The 24,276-nt window shown below is 40.1% G+C and overlaps 1 protein-coding gene across 2 annotated transcripts in view; it reads right to left on the bottom strand.

Moving 5' to 3' along the window:
- The window catches only part of MEGF10 (multiple EGF like domains 10), a 127,278-nt gene that overhangs the window by 92,030 nt on the left and 10,972 nt on the right, over positions 1-24,276 (bottom strand). For both annotated transcript variants that reach the window (XM_010590254.3, XM_064275630.1), the window contains exon 4: positions 5,127-5,219. In XM_010590254.3, the coding sequence (XP_010588556.1) occupies positions 5,127-5,219 (93 nt within the window). The remainder of the gene's footprint in view (positions 1-5,126; positions 5,220-24,276) is intronic.

Here is a 24,276-nt window from a genome sequence, read left to right on the forward strand (position 1 = left end):
CACCATCCTCTTAGCCTCTACGTCTTTTTTATCTTAAAACACAAATAAAAGCAAGCAAACAACAACAAAATGCTTCTCTTGAACCTACGTTTACCTTTTATGTCAAAAGCATACAGCAAATAACCTAAAAGAGCTCCCAATTGCCAAAGGTAGGACAATTTGAGCAACAAAATAAATTACATAATATTGACTTACAACCCAAAATATCAAATAAATATATATGAGTTTCCATAAAACCTATAACCCCAGGATATAACAACTCCAGTCAAATAATGAGAAAAACACCAGACAAACATGGATTGAAGGACATTCTATAGGACATCTGGCCAGTATTCCACAAGATTGTCAACGTCATGAGAAACTACGGCAGACTGAGAAACTATCACAGACCAGAGGAGATTGAGGAGATATGACAATGAAATGCAACGTGGTTCCACGGACTGGATCCTGGAACAGAAAGAGGACCAAAGCCACACCAAACCCAGTGCCATCGAGTCGATTCTGACTCATAGCGACCATATAGGACAGAGTAGAGCTGCCCCATAGAGTTTCCAAGGCGCACCTGGCAGATTCGAACTGCCGACCCTTTGGTTAGCAGCCGTAGCACTTAACCACTATGCCACCAGGGTTTCCAAAAAGAGGACATTAATGGAAAAACTGATGAAATACAAATAAAGCCTGGAGTTTATTTAATAGTTATGTGCCAATGTCAGTTTCTTATTAACAAATGTACTGTAATAATTTACAATGTTAAAAATGGGGGAACGTGGGTGAGAGGCATATGGGAGCTCTCTATACTATTTTTGCAAATTCTCTATAAATTTAAACTTCCTTCAAAATGAAAATTTTACTCAAAAAAAAAATTGCTGTGGTTTCTGTCTTCTGATTAGACTGTGGTTGATACAAGGACCTGGTCCAACTATCAGAGGAATCATTTTCTGGATCTAATCATCAAATCTATGCATAATAATAACCAGAGTAAAGGGGACATACAAATAAAGTCCTTGGAATCAGGGCATTTTAACTCTGCTACTTAGCATATTAAAGGAGCCCTGGTGGTGCAGTAGTTAAGTGCTTGGCTGCTAACCTAAAAGTCCGCAGTTTGAATCCACCAGCTGCTCCATGGGAAAAAGATGTGGCAGTCTGCTACCATAAAGATTTATACTCTTGGGATAACTGGGAGCTCCTAAAAAATCAAACACTTATGCTCATCTAAAGGACTTCATCAAAAGAGTAAAAAGATCACCTACAGACTAGGAAAAAATTTCAGTCTGATCAAAGACTGATCTCCAAATCCATCCAGTGACTGATCTCTAAAATCTATATGATACAGCAAAAACTCAGCAACAAAAAGATGAATAACCCAATTAAAAAATGGGCAGAGGATATGAACAGACACCTCACCAAAAAAGACATTCAGGCAGGTAACAGATACATGAGGAAATGCTCATGATCACTAGCCAATAGAGAAATGCAAATCAAAACTACAATGAAATTTCATCTCACCCCTACAAGGCTGGTATTAATCCAAAAAATGCAAAATAATAAATGTTGGAGAGGTTGTGGAGTGACTGGAACACTTATACACTGCCAGTGGGAATGTAAAATGGTACAACCACTTTGGAAATCGATTTGGCGCTTCCTTAAAAAACTAGAAATAGAACTACCATACAATCCAGCAATCCCACTCCTTAGAACATATCCTAAAGAAATAAGAGCCCTCACACAAACAGATATATGCACACCCCTGTTCACCGCAGCACTGTTTACAATAGCAAAAAAATGGGAAGCAACCAAGGTGCCCATCAACGGATGAATGGATAAATAAATTATGGTATACTCACATAATGGAATAGTACGTAGTAATCAAGAACAACGATGAATCTGTGAAACATCTCATAACATGAAGGAATCTGAAAGGCATTATGCTGAGTGAAATTAGTCAATTGCAAAAGGATGAATACTGTATGAGATCAATATTATAAGAGCTCAAGAAAAAGTTTAAACACAGAAGAAAATATTCTTTGATTGTTACAAGGGTGGGGAGGGAGGGAGAGGGGTATTCACTAATTGGATAGTAGACAAGAACTATTTCAGGTGAAGGGAAAGACAACATGCAATACAGGGAGATCAGCACAACTGGGCAAAACCAAAAGCAAAGTTTCCTGAATACAACCAAATGCTTTGAAGGCCAGAGTAGCAGGGATGGGGTCTAGCGACCATGGTTTCAGAGGACATCTAGATCACTTGACATAACAAAATGTATTAAGACAACGTTCTGCATCCCACTTTGGAGAGTGGCATCTGGGGTCTTAAATGCTAGTAAGTGGTCATCCAAGATACATCAATTGGTCTCAACCCATCTGGAGCAAAGGAGAATGAAGAACACCAAAGACACAAGGTAATTATGAGCCCCAGAGACAGAAAGGGCCATATAAACCAGAGACTCCATCAGCCTGAGACCGGAAGAACTAGATGGTGCCTGGCTACAATCGATGACTGCCCTGATAGGGAACACAACAAAGAACCCCTGATGGAGCAGGAGAACAGAGGGATGTAGACCTTAAATTCCCGTAAAAAGACCAGACTTAATGGTCTGACTGAGACTAGAGGGCCCAAGGAGGTCATGGTCCCCAGACCCTCTGTTAGCCCAAGAGAGGAATCATTCCCACAAGCAACTATTCAGACAGGGATTGGACTGGACAATAAGACAGAAAATGATACTGGTGAAGCGTGAGCTTTTGGCTCAAGTAGACACATGAGACTATATGGGTAGCTCCTGTCTGGAGGTGAGAGGAGAAGGCAGAGGGGGACAGGAGCTGGCTGAATGGACACGGGGAAACAGGGTGAAGAGGAGGAGTGTACTGTCTCATTAGGAGGAGGACAGTTAGGAGTACATAAAAAAAAATGAAACTGACTTGATTGGTAAACTTTCACTTAAAGCACAGTAAAAAAAAAAAAGATTTACAGCCTTGGAAACTCTATGGGGCAGTTCTATTCTGTCCTAAAGGGTCACTATGAGTCAGAATTGACTCTACAGCAGTTGGTACTTAGTGTATTGCTAGAGCATACATTTTGTCTCAAGAATTATCTAGCCAGCAGTAAACAAAAAGATACATATCCTAACAAGTGATGTTAGGGTACATGCCATAGAGAAGCTCCGAGTAATAAGGCCCGTTGCTCTAGCTCAGAATACTACTTTCTTATGTGCTTAAGATAGGTGTCAGGAACGTTTTTCTTCAAAACATCTTTAAAGACTTCAGATATCTGCTCAGGTTTATCTATGTTTTTGGTTATTATAAATCCAAAACATGAGTTGTAGGGAATAAATTAAAATTTGTCTCAATGCTATCTTCCAGAATTGAAAGAACATTTACTCTCAGAATTCCAGACACTTCATTTGAAAGTCAGTAAACTCCAAAACAAGTCAACGATTTATTTTCTAGAAGGCCTGAATCAGTTCTAGAGAGTCTGAAACCCATGTAGGCTTTTGTTTTGTTTATACAAATGCTCTGCAGTCTGGCTACTTAGTCTGAGGTAGGCTGCAGTCCTTATGAGACAAAGGATGAATACAACTGAACTTATTCCACAGCATTTTTGCCCTGGAATTAGTAACAAACCTTGTTATTCAGATGAAGAGCACACTCACTCTTCCCTTTCTCACTAGCTGATGATAATGTTATTTTTCTTCCGAATGTCTAGGCACAACTGAATTTTAAACTGAAAAAGTTAATGAAAGCAACATCTCATTTGAGGTCAGTCTGCCAGAAAAATGGACATGAGCCAAGTCCCACATCCCAAACATTTTGCCTCAATGGCATGGGAACAAAATGCCCACTCTCCTCATGATCTCTGACAGAAGCAAAACAAAACCCTGCAAGGCAGTTATATCCATTGGAACCGAGAAACCTGTGTGGGGCAGAAACACACACAAACACATACACACCCCCTGTGGAAGGTACAATAACAAAGAGTCTTTCACAAGGAGTGTTCTTTGCACAGACAGCATCAAGGACGTTCCCCTGGAGATGCACGTTCAGGAGTTGAGAGATCGCAAGTTTAAAACAAGAAGTTCCAACAAGATACAGCATAAACGCCGCAATTTCAAATGTAAGCAAGCAAACTTCTTAAAACCAGTTTATCTAGACTGCTTAAAGTCCTTTAAGATTAGTTTCAGAAAATTATTTGGTTACAGTGAGGAAAAATTTGTGTTATCACGAGAATCTGCTGATTTTTAAAAACTGCTATTTCCCTTTGTAAATGTGAAGTTTCGTGAATTACATTTTAGTTACACTTCAATTTCCTCTGACAACTTTTAAGGCAAAAAAAAAGAAGTATAAAGGAACAGGAAGTATACACAATTACCATGTAACAATGAGCAAAGCAAGAAGACTGAAGTTTTAACTGTGGAATTTAGAAAAGCAACTGTACTGTATGGCATTTCATCATATAATCCTCATAATAATGAAATGGTATGTTAGGCCTGGCCTGTTAATATTTCAAAATACCATCATTTTAGGGTTATAATTCTAATCATAATAGAGACAAACTATACACTATATTGTGATCTGATTTAGCAAGAACCAAAATGCTCATCAGTTTCTATTTACTACAAACATATCTCCCCAAAACTATCTGAACAAGTACTTATTATTTGCACCTCAGAAGTCAGAGATAAGTAGATATGTCAAGCATCGAAAATAACAATTTTACTTTTGGGTTAAAACCTAAAGATGACAAATTTTGATCACCAAGAAAGTATCTGAGCTAACTCAACAGGTAAAAAGAGAAGTTAGAATACAATAGCTGGGTTACCACAACTGCCTTACAAAAGCAAGACATCTAAATTCTGGACTCTACTCTGGAAAATGCATTCCTAGTCACAAAAGTATCAGATTCTTAAGATCTCCTTCTAAAGTACCTTTCTTTATACTCTACTGACAACAGTTCTGTATGTAACACATATACACATGTAAATGGAACTGTGTTAATGAGTTGGATTTGGAATCCACCCCATGTTCTGTATCGGGATGAAGAGGAAAACTGTTGGCTCAGGGAAATCTGCAGACAAGGGGGCCCATACAGTGAAAATATCCCAAGACAGACAACAGCAGGTGGGAACTTACCACTGGAGCAGTTGGTCCCGCCCCAGCCAGGCTCACATTGACAGGTGTTTGGAGCAATGCAGCGACCATGGACACATTTATCAGCACAGTGGGCTGTCAGAGAGAAAATCAATCAAATAAAGAAAGTTGGCATGAGAAAAAAACCCGCAACAACACAGCTGTTTCACATCCCCCATCTCAAGTATCACTTAAAAACAACACGCATACTTGATAATTTTCTTCAATCCATTCTGCAACCCTCTTACAGCCCACTGTACAAGCAAACAATTCCCCTTCTTATTTTGATATCGCCAAATAAATTCCTTCATTTCTACTGCTTAATTCTACTTCATGCTGAATTAGGAAAGAAATTTCAAGGTAAATTGCCTAATCCACTTAAAAAAAAAAATTGTCATTGACTACCAAATATATCCTCTGTGTGTGTTTGGGGAGGAGCATACAGGGAAGCTGCAACGTACCACAAGGCAAGAGGTCAGGACTCCAGAGCAACAGAGCAGACCAAGGGGTAACCTTTACACAATACATTCACCAGAAACAATTGTCAAATTTCTTTGTGGAGATGTTAATGACACAGGAGAAATGTACACCTTTTTCTATTGGGGAGGATATTAGAAAAACGTATGTAGGTCTTTGGGAAATTTTAAATCTCAATTCCTCTTTTATTTAGTTAGCTAACATCTTGGGTGCGATACAACTCTTGGAGGTAAGGGGGCATCATGGCAAACAGGAGTGGATGGGTAGTCTGTCGATTGCCAAAAGCAAAGTTCAGTTTGCTGATACAAATGGATACCAAAAATATGTTGTGGTGTCCATTAGCATCACCTTCGACCTTCATGTCTCTCACATTGGTTAAACTGACTTTAAAATATTTGGATATGTAAGTAATTGTGAGAATAACTAGTAAGAAAGAGTTTTGGCTTCAGATATTCCAAAATTTTATTTAAGGGTGGGATAAGATACCCTGTGCTTTATAGATAAGTTTTATTAATTTATGCCTTATTAGGAAAATAAAACAGGTTGTTAAGGATTGAATTGTGTATCCCAAAAAATACGTGTTGTAAATATTAACCTTATGCCTGTGGTTATAATCCCATGTGGGAATGGGTTATCTTCATTATGCTGATGAGGCAGGATTTATGTAGGGTGTGTCTTGAGTCAATCTCTTTTGAGATATAAAAGAATTTAAAACAAGCAAGGAAGAAAGCAGAAATGGGGGAAGAGAGATGCTAAGCCACATGAAGATCACCAAGGAGTAGAAGCTCAAAAGAGACAAGGACCTTCCCTCAAAGCCAAGAGAGAAAAAGCCTTCCCCTAGAGCTGACAACCTGAATTCAGACTTTCAAAACAAAACAAAACAAAAATCTGTTGCCGTTGAGTCAATTCCAACTCTAAGCGGCCCTATAGTACAGAATAGAACTACCCCACAGGGTTTACAAGGAGCAGCTGGTGGATTCAAATGGCCGACCTTTTGGTTAGCAGCCATAGCTCTTAACTACTTTGCCACCAGAGCTCCTAAAATACAACACTGTCTGCAATAGGATAATATCCATATGCCTATAAGGAAGATGAGTTACTACGACTATTATTCAAATTTACCCACCAACCACTAAGGCCAAAGATGAACAAATTGAAGGTTTTTACCAACTTCTGGAGTCTGAAATTGATCAAATATGCAATCAAGATGCATTGATAATTATTAGTGACTGGAATGCAAATGTTGGAAACCAAGAAGAAGGATCAGTAGTTGAAAAATACGTCATTGGTGATAGAAACGATGTGGGAGATCTTATGACAGAATTTTACAAAACCAATGACTTATTCATTGGAAATACCTTTTTTGACAACATAAATGGTGACTATACATGTGGACCCCATCAGATGGAATATACTGGAATCAAATCGACCATACCTATGGAAAGAGATGATGGAGAAGCTCAATATCATGCCAGAGCAAGGCCAGGGGCCGACTGTGGAACAGACCATCAATTGCTCATACGCAAGTTCAAGCTGAAACTGAAGAAAATTAAAACAAATCCAAGAGACCCAAAGCATGACCTTGAGTATATCCCACCTGAATTTAGAGACAATCTCAAGAAGAGATTTGACACTTGAACAATAATGACTGAAGGCCAGATAAGTTGTGGGATGGCATTCAGGAAGAAAGCAAACAGTCATTAAAAAGACAGGAATGAAAAGACCAAATGGAAGTCAGAAGAGACCCTGAAACTTGCTCTTGAACATAGAGTAGCTGAAATGAAAGGAAGAAATGATGAAGTAAAAGAGCTGAACAAAAGATTTCAAAGGGCAGCTCGAGAAGACAAAGTAAAGTATTACAATGAAATGTGCAAAGACCTGGAGCTAGAAAACCAAAAGGAAAGAACACACTCAGCATTTCTCAAGCTGAAAGAACTGAAGAAAAAATCCAAGCCTCAGTTGCAATATTGAAGGATTCTACAGGCAAAAAATTGAACAATGCAAGAAGCATCAAGAGAAGGATGAAGGAATAAAAAAGGTTACTGTACCAAAAGAACTGGTCACAAAGGCACCAACTGAAACTCTAAGATTGAGCAAGCAGGCCTCGGACCTTTCCTCCAACATCAAGATAACTTTTATTAAAATGGGTAAATAAATACATAAGTTAAGCATGTTTTTCAGAGGGATCAGATTCAGAATTCCGTATGCCTGGATCCCAGTTTATTGTTAAATGTTGCTCTTGTTTTATTAATTCCAAAAAAGATAATAAATGAATTTTTATATGTAGAATCAAAAGAGATCTACTTTAGAACGCTGAATAATCATACAACTGCTCTTATGTGTGACTCCTAAGGGTCCAAACTTAATGTTTTATAAAATAAGTCCCAAGAAGTACAGACGATTATAATAGATGAAGATAAATCCTGTGATGATACTTCTTTTTAAATCTGTATTATTTATAAAACCTTGAGCTAACCTTTGACCAAAGTCTGAAGCAAAGTACGGATAGGCATTAGCAGAAAACAAATTCGCCTGTAAGTTAACTAGAATTTAGAAAGGAGAATATGCTTTCCTAATTGCTTCTCCCTAAATTAAAGCTAAAGCCACCTCTGGCATTGAAGCCTAAAGACAAATAATTAACACTGGGACAGATTCTAAAAGGAAAAGACACAAAATTCTACTGCCATGATGAAGACTTTTCACAGCATGATAGACTCCATCATACCTGCACCATCTCTGCTCTATGCCCTTCTTTCCATTGTCTCTGGACTTCATATTCAGCCATAGCCATCACCAAGTACCTCTAAGATGGCCAGGAGCAAAAAGAGGGAACAGTGGAGAAGAGAGTATACTATAGCGTTCTCTATGTTCTCTGATGTCCCAACTCACCAAGTTTCAAGTACACTAACTATGGCAAACACAGACCCTTATTCGCTACCCACATCTTTTCTTTTTGTTTTTAAAAGGGTAGTTAAAACCAGGATAATCCTAGCAAAGCTGATCTTCTCAATATGATTTATTTTTCTCTCCCTTCAAGGAAATCATTAAATATCATATTTTGAGTTTTCAGTAGCCTTTTTTAGAGGCCAGCTATAAGCTGAATCTCTGGATTCACACTTAGTACATTGCTGCAGACACAAGCTGAAAGATACAGCCAAGGCATCTTTTCCCTCAAGAACGGGAGGCGAGAGATACTGATGAGAAGAACATGCCACTTCTTTGAAGTGAAAGTTGTGGACAGACCGTCTGCCTGATGAACAGGTGAGGACTGACATGATGACCCTGGAATCATCCGTAATTAGACTCCTGTTTCAACTTCAGTTCCCAAATCCATTTAAATCCCCTTACCAGGGCCAGGGATGTCATTCCTTTCACTTGTAAATACTTGGCTTTAATACTGAGAGCCACTAACTATACTCAATGGTTTTCTCTTATGCCATAAACATTTCCTTTTGGATATACACCTAAAAAAATGGTGGCAAATGGTGAGAGTCAGAGTCTCTCTCTGACTACAGGCTTCCTTATAGACCAGTCCCAGAACCCAGTGCCAGTATATCCTTATAAAACAATTACATCTCTAGTCACAGTACAGTAGTCCCCCACTTACAACAGGGTCCAGTTCTGACGAAGCTGTCAGAAGTTGGTTCTGACTTAAGTTAAAATCTCCTTTTTTTTTCTAGTTTTCATTTCAAAACACAATAGTGTTTTAACAATAAATCATAAAACTGAACATCTGCAAGTGAACATTTGAGAATGATAACATCAGCAAATTACATGCTGCAACACTATGTAGTACATGTTACTAACGATAAGATGTACAAAAAATAAAAAACAGACAGTTGTAAGTACAGTTCACTGTAACTCAAATCTGTCAAATTCGGGACTAACAGTACATACCTTTGTTCTAAAGGATATAATATAATCAATTCATTGAGATTAATTTTGAAAATGTTTTCAGAATGAAAGTATCTCTTAAAAATAACTGCCCAGTAGATATACAAACCTTCCAGCCAATCCGTCTTTCCTTAGAAGTTCCTTTTATTCCAATGTTCGTATGAATGAAGTGCATAAGTTGCAAATTTTGCTGTCTCTTATTTATCCCGTGGGTTGCTATAGAGAAACTTACACATTTCAAGCTAGCTATAGGTGCCTTTACTGAACACCATTCTTTCATTTTTACAGACAAGAAAACTGAACTAGGAAAATGGAATCCTTTTCTCAATATTGGTAGCTTGTGATGAAAGCAGAAGTGGGATTAAACTCTGGTCACTGACTCCCATTCCAGGATTTCACCACTTCAATTGTGGACCAAGACATATTATGGGTTTAATGGGGTGGTGGGGAGAAGGACAGGAGGTGAAGAGGATGGTAGAAGATGCCCTGGGTAAGATACTAGGAAATGAGTAGCAGATGGCTAGGTATAGGAAGTCAGAAGATTCAAAAGTGACTGCTGAAGGGAAAGAAAACAAACAGAGAGCTGAATTCCAAGATAAACTTTATTCCCGCCATATTTTGAGGCCAATTATATGCAAACTCTTCATAAAATCTAATTGCTACTAAAAGGTTTTAGTATGGACAAGAATCATTTTGTTTTTGTTTTTTTTCAAACATCACATAGCACCCTACCCTATTGTGTTTAGTTATAAAAGGGAAGGAATTCTCTCCTCCCTGGCATTTAAAATTCAGTGATGTAGCAGACACGTGGCTAGTCACTGCTGTGATACAAAGATGGCAGATTAGGGGCACTTAGTGTGGAGATGATGTCAGATGTAGGCCCCCCCAAACCCAATAAGCATGGTACAAAATGAAAGGGTAATCAGAAATATGGACAAAACACTGTGGGAGCATATTATATGATCCCATTTATATGAAATAGGCAAATTTATAGAGATATAAAGTAGATTAGTGCTTGCCTAGAGCTGGGTACAGGTAAAGGGGAAAAGGGAGTGATGGCTAATGGGTATGGAGTTTTTTTGTTTTTTTTATTGTGGTAAAATGTATATAACAAAAAACTTGCCATTTTAACCATTTTTAAGTGTGGCATTAATTACATTCACTATATTGTGCAACTATCACCACTAATTATTCCCAAACTTTTTTCATCACCCCAAACAGAAACTTGGTGGAGTTTCTTTTTGAGGTGATGAAAATGTCCTAAACTTGATTGTGGCTATGGTTGTAAAACTCTGTAAACATACTAAAAACCAGTGAACCGTTCATCTTAAAAAGTGATTGCGTGGTACGTGATTTATGTATCAGTAAGTGATTCAGCCATTCCTCTCCTAGGTATCTATTTACCCAAGAGAAAAGAAAGCACACGTCCATACAAAGACTTGTACACCAATGTTCACAGCAGCTTTATTTGTAATAACCAAACGCTGGAAGCAATCCAAATTTCCCTAAACAGGTGCAAGGATAAACAAATCATAGTATATCCATATAATAGCATACTACTCATAATAAAAAGGAATAAACTAATGATACCAGAAACTACATGGACGAATCTCAAAATGATTATGCTGAGTGAAAGAGGCCAGACAAAAAAGAAAACATATTGTATGATTCTATTTACATAAAGTTTTAGAAAATACAAACTATTCTAGGGTGACAGAAGCAGATTATTGCTTCCTTAGGGATGAGGGGCGCAGGGAAGACTTAGTGGGAGGAATTAAAAAGGGACATGAGGAAACATGTCTATGTGATGAATATGTTCACTGTTATGATTGTGATGGTGGTTTCATGGATTTATATATACACATACTTATAAAATCACACTTAAATATGTGCAGTTTATTGTATGTCAATTACACTTCAGTAAAGATGTTTAAAAAAAAAAAATTAGAATGTGAGATAAACTTCCAGGCATGGAAAAAAAAATCTAAGCTAACACTAAAATACTATGCACACTGGGCAATTCTAATAAGGCTCTGTGGTCTCTGGTCGGTGGGCTCTCCAAATACAAGAAATCTTCATTTGGAGAAATGCTAATAATAAAAACTCACAAGGAAATGTTCTACTAAACTTTTCCTCTATAAAATAAATGATTTATACAGCAGGGAGGAAAAAAAAAATAGTTTTTGTTGGTATAGACTATTGTAATGGATCCCACACAAGGGACTGACATACCATCTGTGGTGCACATAATCCTATTCATTTATTTGAAAATGGAAAGATTTTTGAGCTTAATTCCACACTTACATAGGCATTATCTATTTTGGCCAGGACTCCAGCATTGTGTCTCTTTAGGTTGAATCACATATAAGTAACATGATCCTAATGGACCATAGTTTCGAAATGTTAACAAGTACTGGAAAAAATCCTAGTTTTCCTAAGCACAAATTCCTAACAACTCAGCCTACAACAGGTCTGATGCTATAACTGCAAATTGATTCAATTTTAGAAGGATTTCAAAATCGACAATGTATTGGGTTGACTTGTGTCTTCCCAAAATTCATGCCCTTCCCACAAGCTCTGAAGCGACCTTATTTAGAAATAGGGTAGTCGCAGATGTAATTAATTAAGGTGAGGTCATGATGGATCAGGGTGAGCCCTTAATCCAATATGATTAGTGTCCTTATGAAAAGAGAAACAGACAAGGAGAACATCATGTGATAACAAAGGCAGAGATTGAAGAGTCTATACACCAAGGATTGCCAGTAACGTTGTTGTTGTTAGGTGCAATCGAGTCAATTCTGACTCACGTCGACCCCATTTGTTACAGAATAGAACTGCTCCAAAGGATTTTTCTTGGTCGTAATCTTTATGGAAGCAGATCACCTGGTCTTTCTCCCATGCAGCCACTGGGTGGGTTTGAACCACCAACCTTCTGGTTAGCAGCCAAGAGCTTAATACCAAGGATTGTCAAGAAGCTAAGAGAAAGACATGAAACAGATTCTCCCCTAAAGCCTTGAGAGAGAGCACAGCTCTGCCAACACCTTGATTTCAGAATTCTATCTTCCAGAACTGTGAGAGAATACATTTCTGTTGTTTTAACCCTCCCAGTTTGTGGTAATTTGTTATGGCAGCCCTAGGAAACTAAAACAGTCAACAGGCAGTTTAAAGAATCAACCAGAAGGAATGTACATTCATTCATGGCAAATCATTTCCCTGCTGGTCCTGTCATGTTTATGTCTGTGAGGAAAGCATGATGATTCTTCCGGAAGTGCCATACCAGACTCTTCTCTTTTTAGACTGGCATGCCCCTTGGTGGCACTGCTCTCTATGGTGCCATGAAATTCTTTCACAAATAATCTTTCCCACAGCATGTTTTCCACCACATGGCATTTCCCCTGTCTGGCCTATTTCATCTTTCTGACACTTGTTTCCAGATACTTTGCTTCTGGTAGACCAGTACATCTGAATCACACGTTGATAATAAAGGCCAGCCCAGGGAAAGTTGTGAGGGAGGTAGAGGAGTTACCACTTTTCCCATACAGTGTCCTTGCCCCTGTTCCCTTCTTAGTGAGTATCCCTGACATTTTCTTTGGGACTCTGCTGCCCTCATTCTCTTTCTAGCCTCCTTCCTGCCTGAACCAGTTCTGGAATAAACAGAGACCTCCCACACAAAGGCCAATGACTGATAACAGCTAGGATTATTTCCCTTTTCAGGGACAAGGAAAATTTGCATTTCAGTGTCAAAGCTTTAAACTGTTGTCATTGTTAGGTTCCCTCAAGTCAGTTCAACTCATAGCGACTCTATGCACCACAGAATGAAACACTGCCCAGTCTTGCGTCATGCCCACAATCCTTGTTATGCTTGAGCCCACTGTTGCAGCCACTGTGTCAGTCCACCTCATTGAGGGTCTCCCTCTTTTCTGCTGACCCTGTACTTTACCAAGCATGATGTCCTTCTCCAGGGACTGATCGCTTCTGACAATATATCCAAAGTATGTGTGCTGCAGTCTCGCCATCATTGCTTCTAAGGAGCATTCTGGTTGTACTTCTTCCAAGACAGATTTGTTCGTTTTTTTGGCAGTTCATGGTATATTCAATATTCTTCACCAACACCACAATTCAAAGGCGTCAATTCTTCTTCGGTCTTCCTTATTCCTTGTCCAGCTTTCGCATACATACAATGTGATTGAAAATACCATGGCTTGGGTCAGGTGCACCTCAGTCTTCAAGGTGACATCTTTGCTTTTCAACACTTTAAAGAGGTCCTTTGCAGATTTGCCCAATGCAATGCGTCCTTTGATTTCCTGACTGCTGCTTCCATGGCTGTTGATTGTGGATCCAAGTAAAATGAAATCCTTAAATAGCAGCAGAATAAAGCTTTAAACTACATGTATAAATTAAGAGGTAGAATTTCTTTCAAAAGGGGAGACTAAAGGGCCAAAAAGAGAGCAAGTAGCAGGGCCTTCACTTTGAACAGCCCCACAGAAACCAGGGAACACAAATTCAAATGCCTACAGGAGCCAGGCTGATAATTTACAGGGGTAATGCAGGTCAGGTAGGGTTTGGCGTAACCCAGCAAGCACTAGTCCACTTAGTGGGAGATGTTCCCCATCAGTATCTCCTGTTTATTGTCACATATGTGTGTCACCAGCATTCTCAATCTCTTGAGTTTTCCATGGGAGCTAAAAATCCCAAATTTTTTGTGAAACAATATTTTTAAAATGTAAAACATTATGTGGACCAAATGAAATAAGATTATATGTGAGCTCATCCAGCCTTCCAGTTTGTCACCTCTGATACAGACTATCTGCTTGCTTTATGACACCATCAAAGGTCTAAAAGAACATGGAATAAAGGCCTTTTAAGTTCTTTGACAGGTCACATTTTGAATATAACTGTCCTTTTTCCATCATTTTAGTTTATGACCCTGGGTCAACTGCCAAATCTATCATTCATATTGTTGTTGTTGTTAGGTGCCATCCAGTATGCCCCGACTCATAGCGACCGCGTGCACAACAGAACAAAACGCTGCCTGGTCCTGTGCCATCCTTACAATCGTTGTTATGCTTGAGCCCACTGTTGCAGCCGCTGTGTTAATCCACCTCGTTGAAGGTCTTCCTCTTTTCTGCCCACCCTGTACTTTATCAAGCATGATGTCCTTCTCCAGGGACTGATCCCTCCTGACAATACGTCTGAAGTATGTAAGATGCAGTCTTGCCCTTCTTGCTTCTAAGGAGCATTCTGGTTGGACTTCTTCCATCAAGGGCTGCTCCATATGCATAATCACTGACATTACTTTAACAGCTCAAAATTTGGAGGAGAGGCCCTCCATCATGCCATGGCGGAGGGAAGCAAGCATCTGCTGTACCCTTCCATGGCTCAACTAAAAATTTCCCTTTCTTGAGTTGTTAGAACACAATTATGACGGTCCTTAGAAGAAATTAAAGATCCCAAGATTCTCTGATAAAGTATAAGTATTTATAATTACCCAATATAAAGTTATATAAAAACAACGTGAATCACTTAATGCAATGTTTCCTAAAACTCTGGGGAATAATGGACTATTAGTTAAATCGTGTTCTTGAAAAGAATGAGGGGAGGCAATAAAAAATTCCATAGTCAAATAAGTTTGAGACATACCATTACTGTAGGCTAAAATAAATTTGCAAAAAAAAGAAGTACAGCACACAGCATTTCCCAAACTTACTGGATAATGTGCTGGTGAATTCTGCACAAAGAGTATTCAGTAGTTCACACTAGGGCTTGTTACTACAGGTAATGCCCAGGATCCAAGCCTAGTAAGGCATTCTTCTCCCTGGATCAACAGGTAAAGTTCATTTGAGGAGGCACCACTTACAGTCATGTCCTTCAGTGAGATGCTAAGTACAATACATCAACTTAGGTGTTCTTTATAATCTTAAATACCATTTTGGCTGCTCTATCTTTAAACTGCTGCTCTATCTTTAAACTTTCCATACTGTCTTTGCCACTCCACACAATTGCCTAGCTAGTCAGGAAGGACTCCTGTGACCCAATAAAGAATTTTGCTTTTCTATGTAGTGGAGCTCTAGCTGATGCCTTAAACCTTTTTTAGAATTATTTATGGAGAAAGAAATATGTCTGGAACTTGGGCTGTCACTTCCCCTTATGGAAAGAACAGGGTGTTGGCACCAGTGCATTAGTCTCCCTTTCCCTTTAGCTTCTCTGCTTGTGGCCCAGAGAGAAGCACTAGGTCTATCACTGCATTATCTGCAAAAACGCTGTCCGTCTCTATCCCAGACTAAAAAATGCAAGTTCTATCGCCACCTGGCCGTATCGATGTTTTATGGTTGGTCAGTTAGACCAAAATGTGTCTTTTCCATTATTTTTAAATTACTTTACCCTAAAACAGCTTGAACCATAATACAGTCAAAATTGCTTCTCAATTCTGGGCTTTTATATTAGCTATTATTCATTCCTGCAAAGAGACTGCATAAATTAGGCCTGTGAAAATCCTACCTACCCTGCAAAGACTGCAAATCCAAGGACTTATTTTCTAGAGAGAAAGCAAGGGTGCTTCATTGTTTCCCTTTGACCCTGCCTCCAGGGGACTCAACAGTTATGATTTTTTAAGTAAAAACCAAGAATATCTCTGATGGCAGCAGACATGATTTCCAACTTACATTGAAATTATCTTAAATTTATACTTTTTTTTTTTTTTTAATTATATTCGTGGTTCCTATTTATAAAATCCTAAGTCGTGAGCAAGCACGGACAACTAGTGAAGCAACAAAGGTTCCCTGAATTATTTATCAGATTTGCTGTTTCCCATTCTAGCAGAGAACAAACGGAAGTTTTCCGGTTATATTTCCATAACCAGAAAACCGAAATTTAGATCCCAAAAAATGCGTGAGAAAATTGGAATTCCCACTGGTGCGGGATGTGGACAAAGGGCCTTTCCAAGTATTTACTGGTAGCTTCCTCTGAACCAAGTCGGACTCCATAGCAACAGAGTACAGGGTCCCTATGGAAACATGAAAAAATGCCCTGCTGGTGGCAGAGAGGGCATCATGGGTAGGTCTACTTAGGAATGCACCATCTGATTATTGTCAGTTCAGGGTCTCTCTGCCTGGCCTAACAGGATTGTCTCACTTTTATCTATACTCAAAAGAGTCTGCTTAAAAGAGGGCACAAACTAAGTTTTTTTGGGAAATATTTGACAAGACCACAACTTTATTATTAAACGAGCCTGTGAGAATCAAATAAATCCACAGCAGAAGGCTCAGACTGACTGGAACTTCCGAGAAAAGTATTCTTCCTCTCCTTAAGCTCCCTCTTGGTCCCCTAAATCTACCAGAGAAGTCTAATTCTCCCATAAATAGCCCTCTGCCAAGGGCTGAGTCTTCACAGCCCAAAACAATTTGCCTTGCCCTGCTCTCCAGCTCCTTCCATCCAAAAAAACCTGAGCCCAAAACTTGTCAGCAGGAAAAGGCCAAAATGACACACACCCTGGATAAAGAATTAAATGTGTCCTTACATAATCAGTATCAAGTAGGGGAAATAAATGCCCCAGTGCGACTCTTCCTGAAAGCCTTGCCCATTTGACCAATGTGTCCAAGCTGGCCAATCCCCTTGCTAATCAGACCCTCCTACAGCTAACACTGAAGCAAAATGTGGCCATTAAAAATCCTTTTTCGATCACCTAATAAAACTGTGGAGGCAGTGGTGGTTCAGTGGTAGAATTCTCACCTTCCATGTGGAGACCCACATGTTTACCTGTGTTTTATTGACCATGCAAAGGCATTCAACTGTGTGGATCATAACAAATTATGGATAACATTAAGAATGGGGATTCCAGAACACTTAATTGTGCTCATGAGGAACCTTTACATAGGTCAAGAGGCAGTTGTTTGGACAGAACAAGGGGATACTGATTGGCTTAAAGTCAGGAAAGGCGTGCATCAGGGTTGTATTCTTTCACCATACCTATTCAATCCGTATGCTGAGCAAATAATCCGAGAAGCCGGACTATATGAAGAAGAATGGGGCATCAGGATTGGAGGAAGATTCATTAACAGCCTGCGTTATGCAGATGATACAACCTTGCTTGGTGAAAGCGAAGAGGACTTGAAGCACTTACTAATGAAGATCAAAGACCACAGCCTTCAATATGGATTGCACCTCAACATAAAGAAAACAAAAATCCTCACAACTGGACCAATGAGCAACATCACAATAAATAGAGAAAAGATTGAAGTTGTCAAGGATTTCATTTTACTTGGATCCACAATCAACAGCCATGGAAGCAGCAGTCAAGAACTCAAAAGACGCATTGCATTGGGTAAATCTGCTGCAAAGGACCTCTTCAAAGTGTTGAAGAGCAAAGATGTCGCCTTGAAGACTAAAGTGTGCCTGACCCAAGCCATGGTATTTTCAATCGCATCATATGCATGTAAAAGCTGGGCAATGAATAAGGAAGACAGACGAAGAACTGATGCCTTTGGGTTGCAGTGTTGGCAAAGAATATTGAATATACCATAGACTGCCAAAAGAATGAACAAATCTGTCTTAGAAGAAATACAGCCAGAATGCTCCTTAGAAGTAAGGATGGCGAGACTGCGTCTTACATACTTTGGACATATTGTCAGGAGAGATCAGTCCCTGGAGAAGGACATCATGCTTGGCAGAGAACAGGGTCAGTGGAAAAGAGGAAGACCCTCAACGAGGTGGATTGACACAGTGGCTGCAACGAAGAGCTCGAGCATAACAACGATTGTAAGGATGGCTCAGGACTGGGCAGTGTTTCGTTCTATTGTGGATGGGCTCGCTATGAGTAGGAACTGACTTGACAGTACCTGACAACAACAACAACAACATACAGAGACCCAGGTTTGCTTCCTCGTCAAGGCACCTCAAGTGCAACAACCACTCATCTGTCAGTGGAAGCTTGCGTGATGCCGTGATGCTGAACAGGTTTCAGTGGTGCTTCCAGAACAAGGCAAGCTAGAAAAAAACGTCTGATGACCTACTTCTGAAGAATCAGCCAGTGAAAACCCTATGATCACAACAGTTTGATCCCGTTGTGCAGGGTGTTGTCATAAGTCAGAAGCTGACTTCACACCAGCTAACAAAGTGCAAACAAATGCAGAAACTGTGATCCTGAGCTAGCTTGGCAAATATGCCTGCTCACAAAGAGGAAGCTAATTTTTCCAGGGAACAACAGCAGGAACAAATAAATATGATATCTCAGTTAAATGGCGAAGCTAGGCACAAGGAGCCTATAACCAGGTGCAAAATTCAGGAACCTCAATTGATATCACCGTGGTATCCAAAATCCCATTGGATGCCAGACAGAGTCTAATACAGGGATGGCAAATACTGAGCTCTCAGGCCAGGCCACCTGTTGCCAATCCAGTGTTGATGACAGAAATCACTAATGGTTTACTTTGCTCTCTTTACCTTAGCCCAGACATGGCTCAGAATCCTTCTAAACACAATGCTCCCCATACCTCCACCCCCACCCCCACCACCGGCACTTCCAAAAGAAGCCATCCTCTCTCCGAAAAAGGAAGTTTTTAAATTCCAGTCTAATATAACATAAAATCCCAACACAAAATAAAAAAGAAGTGAAAATGTGTGGGATATATGGCAGTCTAATGTGGTCCTCCAAAATGGCACCCATGTGGCCCATCTCCTAGACAAAAGAAATAGTCCTGTGTTAGTGAGCTGCAGATATTTTTAAGCCCTTAACCCAAAATTGGGGTTAAAAACACATTGTTTACTGAAGCATGACATCGAAACAAGAGTGAAGTTCATTGGCGGGCACTATGTCTCATACAAACACCAACCACAGCTCCAACTCCTTATTTGCCTTTGGCCAGTTCAGCTTTACATAAAATTGGCCAAGTTAAACTCACCAGTGAATATTCATTCACTGCTATGGTAATCAATTGTCACACTCCCCTCTGCTATGAACAGGAAATCATATACAGTTCAGTGTGGGGGAGTTAAGGCTTCTCATTTACAGTTCCAAAGTTCTCTAAATGAATGCCAACGATAGGCAGGGCACTTCCATGGGAACTGATCTTCTACCATCAGAGCTGGCCTGCAAGTCCCCAAAACTTTTCCCTCTGTCTTCTCTGCAAGTCACGCTGCCTGGGGTGCCCCCATTAAAGCTTTAATTTTAGGTTAGCCTCTGCCCTCCTCTGTATAACAAAAATAGGGCAACAGAGTTAAATCTATTATAAAGGAAACATCAGTGAGAATGGTCCCTTCTTTTGCAGCTGCAGCCAGCACGAAAGAACTGGGGATCTGGGGCAAAAAGAATAGAAGCTAGACTGGAGGAGAGACCCCTGACCATCTCCTTTGTCCCTCCAGGATTCTGCTGTGAGCAGCCCTGTTTACAATGATCTCCCTTCTCTGCCATCAGCCAAGGTGAAACCAAGGACATCTGTTACAGAGAACACACGGCCTCATCTGGATTAATCGATCCTGCCCACAGAAGAGTAGTCATTAACTTCTCACTCTGCTGTTCTCTCCGCTGCTTTCCCTGCCAGCTTCTCCAAGTTCCCTGGAACCAATTCTACAGGCAATCCCCAACTTGCTAAGAGGTCAGGTTCCAAAAGTGTATTTGAAAATGAGTTGTGTGTTGCTCCAAACACATTTTTCTGGAGTTATAATGTTGGAAATATTGGTTAGGTCCCCACATTAGCCCTCAGGCTCATTTACTACAAAATGTTTCAGAACAAAGGGCAGTACTGTGGCAATCAAATGTCTCAACTCCGTTTATGACTGGTTCATTCACAGTTTCACTCTGCGTTGCCAAGAGCCCGTCCAACCTCAATGGATCAGAGATCCACAATGCTCTTTGCATGACACTCATGGAGGCAAGAAGCTGAGAGACTGCCCTGGCTCCAAACCACCCTGGGGCTGCAGACAGTTAAGGTCTTGGGAAAAGAGAAGCTGGTGGAGGCTAGGGGTGAAGAGAGAAAGGCTGGGGAGGGGAAGGGTCTCTGAAAGGCCCAGGCCTCCTGCTGGTTTGACCCTGGGGCACTTGTTAGTCAGGTTCAGTCTCAAGCTGTCTCCTTTAAAAAAAAAACCAGCCCTCAAATTAGCCTGTTTTTCTTTCCGCCATCACCTGTTGTTTCTAAACAGTGTTTTCCTGACTCTCTAAGGAACAAAGCAGTCTCACTTCATTCCAGACCCTGCTCTTGTCCTTAAAGCCAAAATACAAATGGCTAAAAAACATATCATTTTAAAAGAGTACAGAATAACTAGTAATTAAGGAGATGCAAAACACAGCAAGGTATCATCACCTCACTGCGTAGGTTGAAAAAATATTAATACCTAGTGTTGGTGAGGATGTGACGAAATGGACACTCTCTTACACTGCTGGTGGGGATGTAAATTGTTACAATTTGTCTGGACCTCCATTTGGCAATCTGTACCAAAAAGCCTTACAGTGTGGCTCAAACTTTCTCCCAGTATCCACTATCCCCTTCTTCCACAGAAATAATTTTTTATGCTGAGCCCTTGAATCCTCAAGAACAAAGATGGCCTTGCTCTGAGAGGGGCACTATTCCGTAGCCCCATCTCCAAGGTGAGCCTGGCTAGGTATTCGTTGAGGCCGCTCAGCTGTCCTTTCCCAACCACAGCAGAATGAACTGGTAGCCAACTCTGTAGAAATTTCTCTGGAGCCTAGAGAAAATGATTCTTTATGGTACACATCCTTGGCTATTTCCTGATGAAGAGCTACTATTAATATTTACACAATGTTCTAATCTCTAAAGCTGGGGAGGGATAAGTGGGGGAGTCAAGATCCAAAACCACATGTTGCTAACAGGTAGGAACTGAGACAGCCAGGTCCTCACAGAAAACCCCCAAAAGCTATGGAAAGAGGGTGGAACAGCTGGCAGTCCCAAATCAGGACTCCGGAATGACCATCTACGGTGTGATCTATGGAGCAGGGGAGGCAGGGTGGAGTGGGGTAGGAAGGCGGAACTTGCTCTCCCGAAGGGGCTACTTCAGCTACATTAAAGAAACTTTTTTCAAATATACATTATTTGCATAAAACCACCCTTTTTTGTTTTCCCAGTAAGCTGACTACCAAAAAATAAACTAAAATCATAACCAATTCCTGTGATTCAATTCCTCCTTGTAACTGGAAACAGTTAAAAATGGTGCCTGTGCTGTCTGCCTGGCAGCAAAACCTGTATGAAAAAGCGATTATGAAAGCAAAACCAAGAATCACGTGTTCTTTCTTCCTTCTCTAGCCACAAGGGTGCCTCACGAGTGCCAGGTGTCGAGAGTGCTTGAGAGTTACTGCAGGGCATCCTCCAAGAATAAGGAAGCAAGGGAAGTTCTGTTTGTCCTCTGGGAGTTAAGCTATGAAATCAAGACATCAGAGTAGAGAGATGCAAAATATCCTTAAGGAGACCAAATGGCTCCTGGGCCTATGAGAGTAGACAGTAAGCTGATAAATATATTCACATATCTAAAGGAAAAATATTTCAATCCCTAGTGGCAGTTGGTCAGCCGAGAAGGCTTAGAAAAACAGAATTTTAGAGTAAAATGTTGTTAGCAGCCATGGAGTCGATTCCAACTCATCGCGACCCCATGTATTACACAGTAGAGCTGCTCCATAGGGTGTTCTTGGCTGTAATCTTAATGGAAGTAGATTGCCAGGATGTTTCTTCTGCAGTACCACTGGGTGGATTTGAACCACTAACCTTTAGGTTAGAAGTCACACACAAACCGTTTATGTCACCTAGGGACCTAGGAGCAAATGCTAGATGTGTCCAATTGGAGCAATCCTGGGGATACTCTGCAACCCACCTACTGTGAGATGAAAGAAAATTTATTGTTACCATTGTAATTTTCAGGTAAGATATCGCTAGTGGAATGTCCTAACCTTTTGAGAAGGGCTGCACTACTGAATAAAACGAGAAGGGTACTGTATATGGGAGGCTGGTGCCATAAAATACTGAGACCTCTCTCTCACTGACCTTGCTTGATCCATGCTCCCCATACAAGCTTGCCAGTAAAGCTTGGCTTCCCTCATACCATGCTTTCAAGGTAGGAAGGTATGGTTAAAAGATACAAAGGCCCAAGTACCTCTGCAAGCTCTCTGTAAGTGACTGAATTAGCCCCTGACTTTATATATGTTGTTGTTACATGCTGTCGAGCTGATTCTGACTCAGGGAGACCCCATGTGTGGGGCCAGGACTTCCCACCTCTCCCCATGTTATGTGTTCACTGCTGCTCTCTTTGAAACTTTCCCATCAGCCTGGCCACAGAGAACCAATTCTGCCATCAAGTCAATTCTGACTCTTAGTGACCCTTCAGGACAGAGCAGAACTGCCCCATAGGGTTTCCAAGGAACAGCTAGTGGATTTGAACTGCTGACCTTTTGGTTAGCAGCTGAGCTCTTAAGCCACTGCGCCACCACAGAGAACAGTCCATGATCACTTCTAAGATGTTTGATTATAAACATGCAATTTTCCTTATTCAGCATCATAATTAATCAAAGATATGCAAATTAAAAAAAATAGCAAAGGGAATAAGCAAAAAGGCATTCTTATGAACTTCCGGTGGATGCACAAACTGGGAAGTCAGGAAAAGTCTTAAAAATATGTATACCTTCAGACCCAGCAAGTCTCCCTTTAAAAATTTATCCTTAAAATTTTTTTTTTTTATTAAGAATGCGAACAAAGATTTAACCACATGTCTTTTACAGCAGTTCATAATGAAACAAATGTGGAAATAAATGCTTAACAATTGAGACTGGTTAAATAAATATCTATAATACAATTATATGCTGGCATTTGTAGTATGTTACTGACCAGGAAAAACATTCACAATGTATTTTTATTTTCTTCTTTTTGTTTAGTTATACTTTCTATTTTTTAATGACCATTTATTATTTATCTATTTTTTTAATGACCGTTTATTATCATATCCAGGCCTGGTTCTGAATCAAAGTTGAGGAATTGCCTCTGTCTACACCAGGAATAGACTCGAGGGGTTGGCAGGAAGATGAGACATATACTTGGTTCAAGCCTTTTCTCTATATGAGAGTAAAGGAGGCTTCAGAGAAGGGTAAATGGCTTATCCGAGGTTACACAGCTGGCGATGGCAGAGCCAGTGCCATCACCTGGCTCTGCAGATTCTTAAGCTCATATCTGTCCTGTGATTCCTGGTGCCTCCAAATTACAGCAGAATCTTTTCTCTGTGCTACTCAACAGTAATGACCTGACACAGATAGCAAATGTGCTCCTCTTGCAATGGGCTGAACCAAAATACTTGAATAAAATATTTTTTAATGACCCATCTCCCAAGTGTCTTATACATAGTAGTAATAAACCTCAATTACAAATGGCATTCCACATAATACGCTAGAATTTTCTGAATTGTGTCCTAAAATGTCAGACTTCTCCCATGACATCTCAGAATGAACTGGTGAGATGGGGCTGGGGGGAGGGAGGGGGAAGAGAGTAAATGAGAGTGAAAAAGAAGGTCTACTTTGTGACCCAAACTTGTAGTCATTTCTTACCATGAGAACTCTACTTTTAGGCAGCCTCATCATTCTGTGCACCAGAGAAGAACAGACTGTCCTCTCAGAAGTTCATTCAGGTCAGTTATGTTTCTCTTCTCTTCTGTGACCTAGGTCCAATGACCCTGACTAATTTCCAGTGAAGCATTTATAAAGAAGTACAATTAACATTGTTACATCTGCCCTTGAGTCAGCTTTCTGTAGCATCTGCTTCTCCTCCGGCAACATTCACATGAAATTTTTTGCTAGGAC

The sequence above is a fragment of the Loxodonta africana genome, chromosome 2 (genome assembly GCF_030014295.1).
Source record: "Loxodonta africana isolate mLoxAfr1 chromosome 2, mLoxAfr1.hap2, whole genome shotgun sequence".
Lineage (NCBI taxonomy): Eukaryota > Metazoa > Chordata > Mammalia > Proboscidea > Elephantidae > Loxodonta > Loxodonta africana.